Here is a 17440-nt window from a genome sequence, read left to right as displayed (position 1 = left end):
TGGGCAGTGACATTGAAGCGACAAATATAACTTTAGTAATAAATTCACAATGTTCTGCTACTCATCATAGCAATAGTGACCTTGATCAGAGCACTTAACATTGAGTTGTTTGCGATAATTTACTGACTCATTTCAAGGGGTTGCTGCGTATTAAAATCTGATTTAGGTGCACGTTGACGTCATAAATTCAGTCATAAAAATAACCAATAGGTGTCTTTTGGAATAGAAAGTGATAGTGTTTATTGGGGGATGAAAATTAGCTATAATATTCACTAAGTTGCAAGTTTATTCGGTTTATGCAGCAGTCTTTCTACAATCATCCTGCAATAAATCCTACACTCACGAAGGTTATAGAGCAGAGGTGTCAAACTCCTTTTAATGTATGGGTCACATATAGCCCAATTTGATAAGTAATAAAACCAATGCGTGATAACATGTACAGAACAAAATGTATAATAACAACTTTTTTTGGTGAAAAGATGGACAAGAACATCCTGAAACTGTCACAAATAAATCCAAATCACATTTAGTTAGACTACTCACTGTCAAACTCAACAACAATATAGTATTTTATGTTGTTATCATTCAAACGCTTGTTAAGATCTCAAAATGTTTTTAAATCTCCATATATTTCCACCCCCAGGTAGTAATGCTTGCATCAGCTCTGCTCCAACTAAAGTGCAAGATATTGGGACATCAGGTTAAGTTATCCCCTGCCTTACAAACCTTTTATAAATCAAACAGTTTGGCAGTGCCTTAACTGTGCACCGATATAGTTTGGTCTGATTTAGTGTTGGAGCTTTAGGTTTTTAGAGGTTTAGGGTTCAGTATGTGTAGATCTTGACATTATGATGAAAGCGTTGGGCTTCAATCCACCTTTTTTTTAAAATTGTCAATGGAAAGCATACATGACAGGGTGTCCGCGGGGTCTTAAAAAGTATTAAAAGTTGATAAATCAATTTAGCCAAAATTAAGGCTATTAAAAAGTATTAAACGGCATTTTCCAAGGTATTACATTTTGTAGCTTGTTTTCAATAATAAGTATATAAATTGTCCAAAGAGGTTGTATTCTACAGTCTGCCTGAATGTAATCATTGCGTAGGTGTGTGGTGTGATTCTGTGTAGTTTATTTATGGCATCCCGTTGGATTTTACGTCATCTGAACAGGACATCGCACGCTCACTGCTTGATAGCGCGCGAAGGTCCGTTTACGCCGGTTGTTAAACAACATCGTTATGGGGAAATGCAAGTTTGCGTCCAAATGGTTGGAAGATAAGGAGGAAGGACAATCAATACTGTATATAGTAAATGTGAGGTCAAGTGTGTCGCCAAGGTAACCGGTTAAAACTCCAAGTGGCGATGAGGTCTTAAAATGTATGGAAAGGGTCTTAAAAAAAAAAGGTCTTACATTAGACTTCAGGATTCCTGCATATACCCTGCATGAGCATATACTGGTGAACTTATACAAGACCAATATGAGATCTGTCAGACCTTTTAACTTGTACCCTGATAAATTGCCTTTGGCTGTGCGTTAAGGCCTGTAGATTATTCAACAGTTTTCTAAGTACTCGAGTGCCACCTGGACCGGCTTTCTGTCTGGGGTTGCTGCAAAATAACACATTAGCACTTTGTTTATCAGAGTAATGAGTCACTAGAGAAGCAAACAGGTGTAACAGGCACAAATGTGGCAGTGCTGAAAGTGAATTGATTATGAAGTGCTGGATTTTCTTTTTAATTAGGCTTTTTTATTTCAGAATTTATTTGACAGTGAATGTTTTATAGGTTTAAATCGGGTCTGTTGTAGCATATAAAGCGTCGGGTTGAGCTGTTTCTGAAGTCAGGGCATTGCTTAATGGAGAGAATGATTTTTGTTGGTCATATCAAATCAAATCAAATCAAATCAAATCAAGTTTTATTTATAAAGCACATTTAAAAGCGATTTTTGGTCGAGCCAAAGTGCTGTACATGTAATAAAAACACATTACTACAATCACAATAAAAGACAATAAATTACAACAGGTATATATAAAAAATAAATGACAGTCTTGCATGCAATATGGTAAAATATAAACGTGCATTTTGAGGTCCAGGATGCCACATTTACATGTAATCGCACAAGTACGTGCTCCAAAAGTATTGAACGATTAGGTTTTTAAGAGATTGAAAAAACCTCAGTGTGATAAATGAAGGCTATGGTTCAGGATGTAAATCAGTTGTTTTCGCTCATACGATATTTGAGAGGATTTCGTGGATTTTTTTGCATCGTATTTCAATATTTTTTAGATAATATGTCCTGTTTTTAATATTTTATTTTGATATGAAATTTGATTTGATTTTTGATTTTTTTTTTTTTAATGTGTAAAACAATAATACAAAAATGAACCATGATAATTATTATACAATACAAAATTAAGCAGTGTCAAATTGATATACAAAAATATTACTGATTCTAAGTTATGTATAAACAAATAATCTACTTAATTACACATCCGAAAAGGGGTGGGAAGAAGTTTACACTTATTCAATCCCACCCCTTCTCCCAAAAACTACATTATTAACATATATATATATATTATTTTCTTTTCTTAAAGAAATACATTTTTTGAAATCCATAACTCTATTAATTCTGATCCTGCAAAGATGCTATTTGAATTGCAGAGTTTCAAAGGTGAACAATAGGACGACTTACTGCGTTTAACTTTGACATATTTCGGTGAGACTTGACATTTTTCTTTTCTCTCAGTGTTCCCATGGCAGCCTCTGAAAGCCCTTCAGGGATAAAAACAGTCATCGGCTCTCGTTGGTCTCCAACACGTGTCCATAAAGCACGGTGACACGCATGACAGACAAATTGCTGCCCGAGTTGCCCGACGGGAAGAAGTGCTTGAGAAAAACATCAGTCAGTGCCCGCCTTCCTCCTGATGAACACTCATTGTTCTTCTCTCAGCTTTGATGAATCAGCCGGAGAAACACTTTCAAACCGGGCTTCTTTATGGCTTCCTCGGCCCCACGTTGCTGTAAACTGAGTTATTTCAAGCATCCTGACTTCTTAGATTATCATAGTGTCTGTGTACATAATGTGACATAATGAGAATGCTTTATTTACCCCGGGGGAAATGGGGTTTTCTCACAGATGTGCCATTTTACAATTAAATAAATATAAGTTTAAATGAATAAATAACCAAAATGCCCATTAAATAATAATATGGAAGACAGATATTTGTATAAACATGAAAAGTTAAAGTATGAATGTTTAGATAATTATATAAACGTAAGAAGTTAGAATAAAATCGTCCATTAAAAAGACAAAATAAAGATTTTAATTTAAACATAAATTAGATTAAAATGACCATTAAACAATAAAATAGAATACAAATATTTTCATAAACATACGAAGTTAATACAAAAAGGTGTTATATATTTGTTATAATTGAGATCATTATACAAACAGTTAAAGTAAAAATGTCCGAAAAAATATACAATGTATGTAATGTGTACATATATCGCTAAATATAACATGTATATCACAATATATACAGTGAAGTATTAGTGAGTATTGATGCTGCACAGTTTAAAAGGGTTTGGCTGTTGATGGTGAAGTAATCCCACTCTAAGAGCCCTTTTCCCTTTTCTTCAGACGAGTGCTGACATTGAGGTAACTATGATGATAAGACATGAAGAGCACTCAAAGTGTTCCTTCACTCTGCTCTTACTGAACAAATTCACCCCTTCCTCTGATTTCCATTTCGGACTGAAGTATGACTCACCGGCAGCACCTGCAATCCTCCTTATCAACATACTAAAAATATGCACTTCACATATTCCTTCATTTGAGGCGCTCAAATAAGGATTAGGTTATTTGGATATCACATTTAGCCCCAGGGCTGCTCTCTGAAAGCTTTAATCCATTTCTTAGTTCTGAAAAGTGTAATAAGTCAGCTCCGTGGTCAAGTGTTATTTGATCCTAATACAGGGCTTATTATTCCAAGCCTACAGGAAGTCAATATATTCTTCTTTTCAGTCTAGTGGCTTGCTACCTGTCGTGATAATAATGTAATCTCTTTAAAACCCCCCAGAAAACTGGCTCTCCATTTAAAGGTCACCTATCATGCTATTTTTAGGCAATAGCATAGGTCTCAGATATATACAAATATATAAAAAACATGTCTATGAAGTGTTTTGCTCAAAATACCAAACAGATCACTCATTCTAGCCATGCCTCATATCTCTATATTTCACTTCCTGTTTCAAACGTGTTGATTTGGGGTATAAAGCTTTAAAAAAATAAAAATTGATAAAATAAAAAAGGAGGGGTCTGAGCTCATGCGGGACCCGGCAGCTACTGTCTAAACTAAATACTGCCGTGATGAAACGCCATATCATGGATTATCAAGGATTATTTCTGAAACGGTATGGAGCTCAAAGGCTTTCTCTCTTGCCGGTTATACCACAAGGTGAGTTCCTTTTTATTTCCTGCTTCTTCACACACATGCTCTCCAGTACAGGTTAGCGCTGAGTGTTAGCGATGCTAATGTAAACACCGACCATATTACGTCCAAAACAGTCGTGCATTGTTTCTGATAGCAACGTTTCTGATAGTGCCGTGGGTCCACATTTCAGATATTACGTCATATCGGACGCAAATCTGGATCAGCTCCGTTGTAGCCCCGTTTTTAGAGATGTGGGTACGGAGGAAAAGAGAGAGGGTTTTATTTTCTGACGCTGCGTGAGTTCCCCGACACACCGGGGACACATAGTTATGTATAAAAGACATCAAAAAGTGCATTTTGCATGATAGGTCCCCTTTAAAGACTGTCCACGTTATTTTCTTGAACAAGGTGAACGCTTCATTCCCAAAGGTTAAGACCTGTCCATTATAATAATCACATATATCATAATATCAATAATCATAATAAGCATAATCACAAGTGCTTCTTTTTGAAGCATTTTAACATCGCAGGCTCAGTTATCAAAGTGAGGGAGAAGTATGACATGAATTTAAAAAACACAGGATTTCTTTCTGTTAATATTTCCTACTGATCTTATTTTTTCAAACCTTTCTCTAGTGGAATAACAAAGACTGTTTTTCGTTGTGGGATTTGTTGTGCTGTATATGAGAATATTGGCGTTTTGTGCATGCTAGAGATGTCAAAGGAAGATTTACAGAAACATTATTATGTATTGTGAGCGTCCTCGGTGTGTTAAAGGTGTAATGGTTTTTCCACCAGATCCAGTCCTGCCTAGATTACAGATTTTTACAAAGAGCTCATATCTATCTGCTTCCAAGTCCATCATTGTGTAGAGCCGTTGTGCAAAAGATAAAAAGCATTTTTTACATTCACTATGAGTCAAAACATCGATCTTGATCTGGACTAATCCTGACATTTATGCTCCATTACAGACATGAGTGATGTTGATAAAAAAAAAGCAGTTTGTCAGGATCTGCTTCAGAGATAACAATGTTATGTTCTCCACCACAAAATGTGCGCTTTGTTGGGAAGAAACTAACGATTCTCACGAAAGAAAGACACCGTTACCTAATCCTCAGATGTGACACGATGATGTGTAATATTCAACCTTGGATTATCATCAATGGCACTTCTAGTTATCATTTATTCTGCACAAGGACGACATAATCAAAGCAAACCAATTCAGTTTTGAAATGTTTTGAATTGTGCCAATTTCAATTTATAGAGACGACACAGATTTATATGAATATACTTATTTCAGACAGGAAAGCCAAGTCTCTACGAGTACAATCTGATGGCTGGTGTCTACTTATTGGTACTTATTTTCATTTAGTCCTATATCTCTGCTATTTTAGACTGAAGTTGACGTTTTGGGCCCATTTAGTAGTTAGGGTTTGGTTCGTTTTAGTGTATTTAGTGAGTGTTAGGTGTTTTTTTTAGCCTGTAATGTTGCTGTAAAACACATGAACTCCGATGTGTTTGTAGTATTTATTGTAAATACTTTCTATTTAGTGTCTAGGCCCCTATTTTAAAGCTTCAGATCGTCCACCCGGTTGTCCGATTTCACACAACTCCCTTTATGCCTCTCTGATTCTTGGATTTTTAAACTGTGTGTGAAGGGACACATTGAATTGAATTGAATTGAATTGCGCTGGCCTTTTTTAGTATTCACATCCCTGGAATGCTAAAACAAAAGCCCATGAATCTTTAAAGTATGTGAGACATATTGAACTCGTCGTAATTGAGACAGTTTCAGACGTCTTTAACCTCGACCTTGATGCTCAGGTTTTATCATCCGGATAGATTGAGGGAGCGGAGGTAAAACCACGTGGAGTGACCCGCTCATCCCTGATGGGACTCTGATAGTTATCGGCCAGGCGGAGGTCTTATCTGTCTGGAGCTCTCCGAGGAAACTTGGCTCAAAACACATGCTGCTCTAATTGACCTCAGTACCCCCATCACTGAGTCCTCATCCCCCATCTGCCAGAAAGCATAAAAGAAAATGAAAAATACTGCAGGTTGCATTTACACGAAACAGCTTTTTATTAGTGTTGCACAGAAATGACGCAACAAGTAATCCATTAAAGATAATGTCTTTTTCTTGTCTTTGCAGCAACAGGTGATTAATATATCGGGGGAAGTTGCAGTCCCACAGATTGAACCTGTGCTCAAGCAGACAGCGCTCAGTGCAGAAGCTGCAGACCAGCCCAGAATCCTCTACCAGTGTGGGGACTGTGATGAACTTTTCAAGAGCCTGGACCTGTGGCAGCAACACCGTAAAGAAGAGATATGTCAGAGGTCAAAACCTGACTCACAGCCTGAGCCCGAGACCGCTTCAGCTCAGAGCTCAACTTTTAATCCAGATGATTGTTCGGAGACAAGTGAAATCCTTAAACCTGGACCAGAGGAGAGTCCTGTTGCAGATGAAATGGAAATGGAAGAAGGGCAGCACGTTGCAGAGAGCTCTGATGTGTCCGAGGCGGCCCCTTCCACCTCTCCTCAAGAGGATTTCTCTCCCAGGAGGAGAGGAGTGAACAAGAAGCCCAAACCTGAGCCCGTGCTCCTGTGTGTGGACTGCGGCTCTTGCTTCGGCCTGGTGTCTGAACTTGTGTCCCACCGCAAGACCCAGCACGGCTTTGAGGAAGCTCTGCACCGCTGCTCTGTGTGCGGAGAGAGCTTTCTGAACACCACACTGTTCCTCTACCACCGCAAGCAACACCGGCAGAAAGGCGAGGAAACTGTGGTCGGGGACGACGTTTGTCCTCAGGGAAACGGCACTGAGGAGCAGGACCAGGATGTAGCTGCCTCCATGGAAACTGAGCCTTCAAGTTACACACAACCAGAGTTATTCATGTGCACCCAGTGCGGGGAGAGCTTCAATAACGAGGGGGGGCTGGGAACCCATCGTAAGCAGAAGCACGATCTCAAGGAGCCACTTCACAGCTGCCTCCACTGTGGAGAGAGCTTCATGAACACCACCCAGTTCCTGTACCATCGCAGGCAGCACCGCTTCACTTCAGGCACGGAGGAGGTGGTGGATGGAGTTAAAACGAGTGAGGAAACAGTCGAGGCTGCAGCTCAGGCGGCAGTGCAGAACTCCAAGCGGCTGCTCTCCCCCCCCGCCTCCGCTAGTGAGTCAGGATCACCCCTTTTTAAGAGAAGCAGGCCCTCCTTCAGGATCCTCAGCGGCTCGAGTCCACTCAAAGGTCAGAAAATGATTTGATTTTAAATTGAGATTGCAATTTTCTTGTTTGATTATTTTACTTTTTTGATTTCCTTTTGAAGTCAAAATGAATGTTCAAAAGAACCAGAGAAGAATGGAGTGTGTAAATCCAAATGTAGATCATTTCCATGTAGGTTTACACATATAAGTAATTTGCTTAAGTGTGTAATGATGTATAGATATAAGAGAAACAAATATAACTATTTATAATATAATGTATGTTATTATGTCCGATTAGGTGAGTTGTTGTTTGAAATGTTTTTACGGTTTTTCTTCCACAGTCGTTCTTCACTACATTAAAAGGCATTCGGCCTACGCTTTTACGCCAAGTGACTTACATCCACTTCAATACGTTGAACCGATTGAACCGGTGACCTTATTTGCAGATCTATCTGTGTATTGGTATTCTGTACGTCAAACAATATATAAGATTGATCAGCTGACAACTGACCCATTTTGACAGGCAGCAGATTGATTATTGCTTTAAACCCCATTTACGTAAAATCATGTCATTTATCATGGGATGTTTTTGGCCTTAATGAACAGTTTTGTGTTTGTCAGGACTCAAGGGCATCAAGGATGAATCGGAGGTCGGCACTGCGGCAGACTCGGACCACACGAACCACCCCCCGCCTGCCAAGCTGCTGCAGGACTGGGCCCGAACCCCGCTGCCTCACGTCTGCCCGTACTGCGGAAAGACCTTCACCCGCAGAGTATTCCTGCGCACACACGTCTACAGCCACACCGGAGAAAAGCTTTTCACGTGCAAGGTGCCAATCTCCATGTTACGATACGATAATACTTTATTGGTTTATCTGAAATTTGACTTGCATCACAGCAGCTCCATGTGTAACATCAACATGGACAAATGTCAACACAAACAAACATTTAAAGGTCACCTATTATGCAAAATCCACTTGTTCATGTCTCTTCTACATCAACATGTGTCCCCTCTGTGTAAAGAGACTCTGAAAGTTTCAGGAAAAAAGATTCTCTCTCTTTTTGTCCTGATCCATTTATATAAAAACCTGTCTGAAAATGAGCTGATCAGATTTTGGACACTTTATGATGTCATAACGATGTGTTGGCTTGTGTAGCCATTAGCCAATCACCAACCAAGGTAACCCCCCCCCACCCCTTATCACCTGAATCTCTGTCACGATCTGTCTGTGTTGTGTTTTGTCTTGTCTTTTTCTGGTTTCCTGTTTTGTTTTGAAATGTTTTCCTTTTCTGATAGTCTGCATTTGGGTCCTACCCTTCCACGCATCCTTACAGAATGAACCGACCAAATATGGACCCAGCGGATTTTGAAGATTTTAAGGTAGATCTGTTCGATCTAGACTTTACCCTTCAATGTTACTATGTCGAGTGGAGTGGAACCTCGTCAAGAAAGGACAAAGAGGCTATCCTCAAGAAGGCACAGATGGCGGTGTCTGACATGCCATGGCTGAGGAGCTCGTTGCCTGAATGGCTCAGAGTTTTTGCACGTAGCCCCGAGTGCCAGTCTCCATTCTCTGACCCTTTTTTGGGATCCCGTCTGGCGTTTGGAGGTCCACGGAGCCTCCAAAAGACCTCAAAGAAACGCAAGGTCAGGAAGCCAGCTCATAATCCAGTACCGGTCCACACAGCCATGGATCCGTGCACCAGTACTCGCCCACACAGCCATGCTTCCGTGTTCGATTACCTGGCTCACACAGTCAGGTTCCAGGCTTCTGTTCCATGCCCAGCAGCCAGGGTGCCTGCTCCAGTACCGGCCCACACAGTCATGGTTCCGTGCACCAGTACAGCCCCACACAGTCATGGTACCGTGCTCCAGTACCATCCCACACAGCCATGGTTCCGTGTTCCGGTTCCGTGCCCAGCAGCCAGGGTGCCTGCTCCAGTACCGGCCCACACAGCCATGGTTCCGGCCCCAGTTCTGGCCCCAGCAGCCATGGTTCCAGCCCCAGTTCTGGCCCCAGCAGCCATGGTTCCGGCCCCATTTCCGGCCCCAGCAGCCATGGTTCCGGCCCCAGTTCCGGCCCCAGCAGCCATGGTTCCGGCCCCAGTTCCGGCCCCAGCAGCCATGGTTCCGGCCCCAGTTCCGGCCCCAGCAGCCATGGTTCCGGCCCCAGTTCCGGCCCCAGCAGCCATGGTTCCGGCTTCAGTTTCGGCTCCAGTACTGGCTCCCCGGCCGACGCCAGCCCCCCGTGTCCTGTCGGTGGTCCGGCCGCCTCCAGCACCTCGTGTCCTGTCGGTGGTCCGGCCGACTCCAGCACCTCGTGTCCTGTCGGTGGTCCGGCCGACTCCAGCACCCCGTCTCCTGTCGGTGGTCCGGCCGACTCCAGCACCTCGTGTCCTGTCGGTGGTCCGGCCGACTCCAGCACCTCGTGTCCTGTCGGTGGTCCGGCCGACTCCAGCACCTCGTGTCCTGTCGGTGGTCCGGCCGACTCCAGCCCCCCCGTCTCCTGTCGGTGGTCCGGCCGACTCCAGCACCTCGTGTCCTGTCGGTGGTCCGGCCGACTCCAGCACCTCGTGTCCTGTCGGTGGTCCGGCCGACTCCAGCACCTCGTGTCCTGTCGGTGGTCCGGCCGACTCCAGCACCTCGTGTCCTGTCGGTGGTCCGGCCGACTCCAGCACCTCGTGTTTTGTCGGTGGTCCGGCCGACTCCAGCACCTCGTGTCCTGTCGGTGGTCCGGCCGACTCCAGCACCCCGTGTCCTGTCGGAGGTCCGGCCGACTCCAGCACCTCGTGTCCTGTCGGTGGTCCGGCCGACTCCAGCACCTCGTGTCCTGTCGGTGGTCCGGCCGACTCCGGCCCCCCGTGTTTTGTCGGTGGTTCGGCCCACTCCAGCCCCTCGTGTTCTGTCGGTGGTCCGGCCGACTCCAGCACCCCGTGTCCTGTTGGCTCTATGGCCGACGCCTACCCCATGTCCTGTGATGTTGGAGGTCCCGCCGACTACTCTTCTGCCGGGGGTCCTGCCAACCCTGTGTCCTGTGATGTTGGAGGTCCCGCCGACTACTCTCCTGCCGGGGGTCCTGCCAACCCTATGTCCTGTGATGTTGGAGGTCCCGCTGACTACTCTCCTGCCGGGGGTCCTGCCAACCCTATGTCCTGTGATGTTGGAGGTCCCGCCGACTACTCTCCTGCCGGGGGTCCTGCCAACCCTATGTCCTGTGATGTTGGAGGTCCCGCCGACTGCTCTCCTGCCGGGGGTCTTGCCAACTCCATGTCCTGTCCTGTTGGGGGTCCCGCCGACACCTGTCCTGCCAGGGGTCCTGCCAAATCCATGTCCTGTCCTGTTGGGGGTCCCGCCGACACCTGTCCTGCCAGGGGTCCTGCCAACTCTGTGTCCTGTCCTGTTGGAGGTCCCGCCGACACCTGTTCCACCGGGGGTCCTGCCAACTCTGTGTCCTGTTCCGTTGGGGGTCCAGTCGACACCAGCCCATGTCATGTTCAGGACCCCGTCTACGCCTGTCCCGTCGGCTCCGGTTCCTGTCCGGCCGATACTGGTTCCTGCTCGTCCTCCGGAGCTGTCCCGTCGGCGCCTTCCTGCCCGGCCTCCGGAGCTGTCCCGTCGGCGCCTTCCTGCCCGGCCTCCGGAGCTGTCCCGTCGGCGCCTTCCTGCCCGTCCTCCGGAGCTGTCCCGTCGGCGCCTTCCTGCCCGTCCTCCGGAGCTGTCCCGTCGGCGCCTTCCTGCCCGTCCTCCGGAGCTGTCTCGTCGCCGCCTTCTTGTTCGCCCTCGAGCCCGGCCTCCTGAGTTCTCCAGCCGCGGTCTTCGCCCTCGAGCCCGGCCCCCTGAGTTCCCCAGCCGCGGCCTTCGCCCTCGAGCCCGGCCCCCTGACTCTTCCAGCCGCTGCCTTCGCCCTCGAGCCTGGCCCCCTGAGTGCCGCGGTCTTCGGCCTCGAGCCTGGCCCCCTGATTTCCCCAGCCGCTGCCTTTGCTCTCATGCCCGGCCCCCTGAGTCCGCCCGCTGTGGCCGTCGCCCCTTTTTGGACTCTGCCTTGCCCCCGGGCTGTCCGCCCGGGACCCCTTTCGGGCCCGTCCTCCGGACCCCCTCCACCCACCCTTTTTGAAGTGTTAGACTATGTTTTTTGGGACGTCTGGGATCCGTCCCTTGAGGAGGGGGTTATGTCACGATCTGTCTGTGTTGTGTTTTGTCTTGTCTTTTTCTGGTTTCCTGTTTTGTTTTGAAATGTTTTCCTCGTGTCTTCTCTGTTCCTTCTTCCTGTGTTTGCCTTCCTGTCTTAGTTTCCCTGGTGTGTCTGATTGTTTGATTGTGTTCACCTGTTGCCCTTGTGTTTCTGCCTCCCTTACCCCAGCTGTGTCTCGTCTTGTGATTACCCCTCTCTGTATTTAGTCTTGTCTCTTCCTGTGTTCCCCTGTCGGTTCATTGTTTGTTTCTCCTGTCTCCCACCATGTTGGTCACGGTCAGTTTTCTATAGAACCTATGTGTTTCATGCCATGCTATTGTTCAGCTTTAGAATAAAGCTCGTTTTTGTTTCGAGACCGTTTACCTTTTCTGATAGTCTGCATTTGGGTCCTACCCTTCCACGCATCCTTACAATCTCCTCCTAGAGCACCATTGTGTTCTTTGTAACCAAATCTCTCTCAGAGGGGCGTGGGGAGGGGCTCCTTATTTTCATCTGAAGTAACAGACAGAGAATCAGCTCTTTTGAAACAGGGCTGAAACAGAGGGGATTATGGGATGCTGCAATGATCTGTTTCGTGTTTGGAGCCAAACACTTCAGAGACATGTTCTGTATATTTCCGAGAACTATAATATATTGATGGAAAACAGTATAATAGGGGACCTTTAAAATAACAACACAATCATTGAGAAAACATAGCGTGCATTTGATCTGGGATTCAGCTCTGTATTTACTGTGAGGATTGACTGATGGAGTGCTTCAGTCTGACTTTATTGAATCGCGGGACCCTGTATCTCCGTATGTATGTTCACAGTTTGTCCTTTCTTGAACATGAGAGATAATTGTATCTGTTGGAAATGCCATGTACGTCATGCGGCAGAGATAAGAGAGATGATGTAATGCTTTTGAACTGTGTGATGTTTTGAACCTCATTATATTTGACATATTCTCCATGGTCTCCGCACGATGCTAAGAAAGTGATAATGTCAGCAAGTGTAGCCTTTATAACAACTTGATTTATTCCCTTACAAAAACAGTTTTTGGCACTGATCCTGATTGTTGTTTTTGTTGTTGTTGTTAAGGTTTGCACAAAGTCCTTCACTAACTCCCAGAGCCTGCTGCGCCACAGCATGAGCCACACGGGCAACAAACCCTACAGCTGCGAGGTTTGTGGCAAAAACTTCTCTCAGGCAGCCACCCTGAAGAGGCACCAACGCATTCACACATCCACCCTGCCTCGACGCAAGAGGGGACGCAAACCGGTACAGTCCCTTTCCTTTTCTCTTATTCTTTCTCACATCAAACAATCCCTCAAAACTCACCTTTTCACTCTTGCCTTCAAATCCTAATCCACTAACCCCTCGCCCTTATTCCACCTGTCTTAGCACCTTTTACTTTAGTTGTTATTCTGTGTTACTTTGAGCACCAGGAAAAGAGCTAGATTAATGTATTATTTGTAATAAAACGCCTCTAAATTTGAAGGGTTTAATTTCGAATAAAAAAATGTTTTCAATCGAAAGCTGCATACATTTAAGCATATTAATTAGGACTGCAGAACTTGAAGACAATGACTAACGGGGATAAGTATTTATTTTAGTAGGCTCTGCAGAATCTTCCCAATACTTACATTACTACTGCATTAAATACTTTAAGGTTTTATAATGTGCTTCTTCCACATTTAATATTCATATTTGGATAACATTTTGATTATCTCTGCAGCGCTTATATTTATCACTTATGCACTTAAAGGTGAGGTAGGTAAGTTTGAGAAACCGGCTCGAGATCGCTAGAATTTGAAAATACACAACCGGAGAAAATCTGCCACTTCCTTACAGAGCCCCTCCTCCAACACACGAACGCGCACATGACCAATGAGGGCACGAGATAAGTTTGTGCACAGATGGAAGGCTGACAGGCAGGTAGGCCATCCAGTTATTTTAGCCGGGCCGGCTCAGATGATTGGTCGTGCTTTTTACAGTACTACAGCTTCCACAGATGACATTTATTAATGGATTTTTTGTCAAAGCACTTAAGATATTCATTGCTATCGGGATGTTAAGAGCTTTCCATGGAATATAACAAAAAGTGTATCTCGAGCCGGTTTCTCAAACTTACCTACCCCACCTTTAAATGTGTTTTTTTATCACACTTTCGAAACTTTTCGTTTAATAAAAAATACATATATTTTCGGCTGTAAAATCATGTTTTTTCCTGACTTCTGTGTCCCTTATTGCAGGCGTGTACTCTGGACAATGAAGGAGCCGCTCATCTGTTCCCGTGTACTAACTGCCCGTCACGCTTCAACACGGAGGATCAGCTTAACCATCACAAGTAATAACACAACAACAACAACAACAACACTTTAGCAACACTAGTCTTTCACAGAGGTGGAAGAAAAAAGGAAATACTGAAGTAAAGTATCTCACAATTGTGTTTAAGTACAGTACTTGAGTAAATGTACGTAGTTACTGCCCACCACTGGTAGTTTAGCATTCTGTATTTGCAGGAGTGTAGGTGTAAATGAAAACAACACATCCATTACATACCATACATTATATTCACCATTTCCCCATCCCTGTTTACGGCGTAAATAAATCAGCATTACGGTTCCAAACTGAACCCAGGACAGGATTTAGATAAACCTCCAGCCTCTGCCCGGAGCTTTAGTATCTGAGTCGTGTCTGACTGCTGAGCGAGACCTTAAAGCTGTGGAGAAACCCACCGACTGAGATGTCTGGCTGCCCTTGAGACACATATGATTGACAGACAGAGGCCCAGCAAATTAAGATGATTAAGATAACAACCCAGGACGGGGGCAGAGCCTGGTCCTGTCCTGCATGGCTGAGCAAGAGAGAACGGACATGGTGTGTGTGTGTGTGTATTAGAGCTGAACGTAGTGCTCAGCGGTATGGAGAAAGTCAAACGTCAACGTATTTTTGATGAAATACTTTGATATTGTAGCCAGTGTTTCCTCCAGACCAGGGCTGAGAGGTCACGTCGTGTCACGTGACTTGAATTTTGAATTGAGCCGTCCGTCCCTTTATAGATACTATCTCTTTACGTATTAGTGATAGGAATTCCGGCTCTTTTTAGTGAGCCGGATCATTTGGCTCGGCTCACTAAGAAGAGTCTTTCGGCTCCTAAACGGCTCTTCATGTTACCACAGTTTACCACGGAGCCTCAGTTTTGCCGCTGCGAGGCTCCGGCGCTCGCAGTTCACGCGCGTGCTCCACTAGCACCCCCCCGTCAAGGCTCGCCGGCAGTACACCTTCCGTCACAGGAACACGCTTTGCTGGCGGCGAAAATAATCCCACCAGACTCCTTTGCCCCTCCAACAGAGGGATGTCCTTGTCCTTTTCGTCATTTCAAGCGGTAAAAACTCTCGATCTTCTCTCGAATTATTTATTTCTTTGGACGCCCTCGGCTCGAGTTCAGGGCGTTCTGAGCTGAATAAGGGCGTCAAATGACGGCAAGACGCCCCCCTGGCCGAAGCGCTGATTGTAGCGTTTTATATGGTGGCTTCAAGAAATACTGATAGCCATTCTATGGGTTAATTATCATAAGTATTGTACTATGCAACTTTAACCAAAACTCTTTCACTTGAATACACACGCCGTAGCAAACAATGTAAATGTAAACACGTGTGGCCATTATCACATGGAAACACTTTTTACTTCACCTACTCTCAGCGCTCGTGCATGTTAAGTCTTTGGGACCAGTTGTTTCCGACCCAGGTTCCTTTTTTTAATCGTAGCATTCACAATTCAAGTATTCGTTTCTATTACATTGCATTGTGAATAAAACAGTGCTAGGTAAAAGCACACACTTTAGGCTTTGAAGTGTGTTTTACCAGCAGGGCCATGATCTAGATGTAGACATGAACTCTGTCAAATTAAATCTGAAAGTTGTGAGTTTCCAGAGTTTCATGTTAAATCCAAGAGGCGCTTTCACACCGCAGTACTTTTCCCACAAAGGTTAATCAGAACTTAGTTCATGAGAACTCTTTTAGTTCTCATGAACTAAAGAGCAGATCGCGTTCACACCGGAATAAGTCCCTGAGGGAAGATTACGCAAATGAAGCCGCTGACGTCACTTCTTCTTCTTCTGCTTTGGGTTTACTGGCAGGCCGCAAACCACTTCACGGTGTATACTGCCACCCGAAGTCCCCGGCCGGAAGTCCCCGGAGTTGGGGACTGGCTTCAGTAGAAGCTGCTGGGACTCCCAGCAGCTTCTACTGAAGCCTTCTGAGTAAATCGCCAGAACGCCGACACCTCCTCATCACTCCACCGCTCCCATGCTTTTTTGTGTTGCCATAAGTTAGTCTCTCTCCGTTGGTGTGCGGGGCTAATGCTAATGCTAATAATGCTAATGCCAGCAAATACAATGGCGGCTTCACAAAACCTTTCAGAGTTTTACGGGGCGTGGTTTGCAATCTGCCCAGCCAATCAGAAATTTGAGCTTTTTTCTCCCCAGGAAAGTACCACCTCTCTAGCAGAGACTGAAAAGGGGGGAAAAGTTCTCATGAACTATGTTCTCTTTTTGGTGTGAACGCAAACTCCCAGGAACTATCGGAACTAAAAGGGAAAAGTACGGGGAAAAGTACTCCGGTGTGAAAGCGCCTTTTGTGTTTCATTCCCAAGATCAAGAATGAACCTTCAGCTGTCCAATTCTCTTTCCTGTCTTAAAGGATGAACAAAAGCAGCTTCTTCACATTTGACAAGCTGGCGTGTTGGCTTAAAATGCCTTAAATGATTCAGTGATTATCAAAATTGTTGCTGAATAATTTTTGCTGTGGGCCAACAAGTGGATTTAAACGAGTTAACGTAGCAGCTAAGGCTGAACACAGTGTCACCGCTCCTCATTAGAGAACATCTGGCTGGGAGAAGAGGTGACCCTGGCTGAAATGTTAATCCTCCCGGCTGCCTCAGGGTCAGCTGTCCCTGAAATATTGATTCCTCGTGTCTCTTAAACAGGGAACAGAAACAGCCTGGCCTCGAATCCTGCCAATGAGAGGTCCTCGCACATCACCTCGGGCATCCTGCTTTACTTTAAATGACTCACACGGTTAAGTGCTTCTGCTGCATTACCTGTAGCAGTATAACATACATAATAAACAGATAAGCTTGTGCAATATCTAGAGGAGCATTATGTTTCATCACTTATACATCACCCTTGTTCGTTCTGATTATGAGAAGCCGCTCAAAGAACCAGCTTTTTATTTATTTCCCTCCCATGTTCTTGAAGCAGCATTAGGTGAATTCATCCCAGCACTTCTCTCCTCCCTTCAGGCTGTATCCACTGTAACGTTATGCAATGGATAAATATAGTCTTTCATGTCCTTATTCGGACTCCTCCCAGTTAACTGCTGGGTTTTTATTCATTTTTTTGATCTCCCGCCGTTCAACAGTCAGCTAATGCCCCTTATTTAACCTGAGCACAGCTAAGCACATACTTACTGGTAATCCTCCGACGAGTCTAATATAGGGTGGAAGCCGAAGATTAAAACACAACTTTTCCCCCTCATTATTGCAGATTTATGTGTCTTCATTTATGACCTTTTAAGTCTTAAAACTGTGTAATGCAATTTTTTTTATTCAACTCTTTTCGGCCTCTGTGAG

General features: G+C 44.8%; 1 protein-coding gene across 1 annotated transcript in view; it reads left to right on the top strand.

Moving 5' to 3' along the window:
* The window catches only part of znf574 (zinc finger protein 574), a 35879-nt gene that overhangs the window by 2988 nt on the left and 15451 nt on the right, over positions 1–17440 (top strand). Inside the window, exons 3-6 of the mRNA XM_034123927.1 lie at positions 6583–7675; positions 8254–8462; positions 12905–13084; positions 14059–14153. Coding sequence (XP_033979818.1) covers positions 6583–7675; positions 8254–8462; positions 12905–13084; positions 14059–14153 — 1577 coding nt within the window. The remainder of the gene's footprint in view (positions 1–6582; positions 7676–8253; positions 8463–12904; positions 13085–14058; positions 14154–17440) is intronic.

Source organism: Trematomus bernacchii, unplaced genomic scaffold, assembly GCF_902827165.1.
Source record: "Trematomus bernacchii unplaced genomic scaffold, fTreBer1.1, whole genome shotgun sequence".
Classification (NCBI taxonomy): domain Eukaryota; kingdom Metazoa; phylum Chordata; class Actinopteri; order Perciformes; family Nototheniidae; genus Trematomus; species Trematomus bernacchii.
The sequence above is the reverse complement of the archived record's forward strand: the minus strand, read 5'-3'. Positions and strand labels throughout refer to the sequence as shown.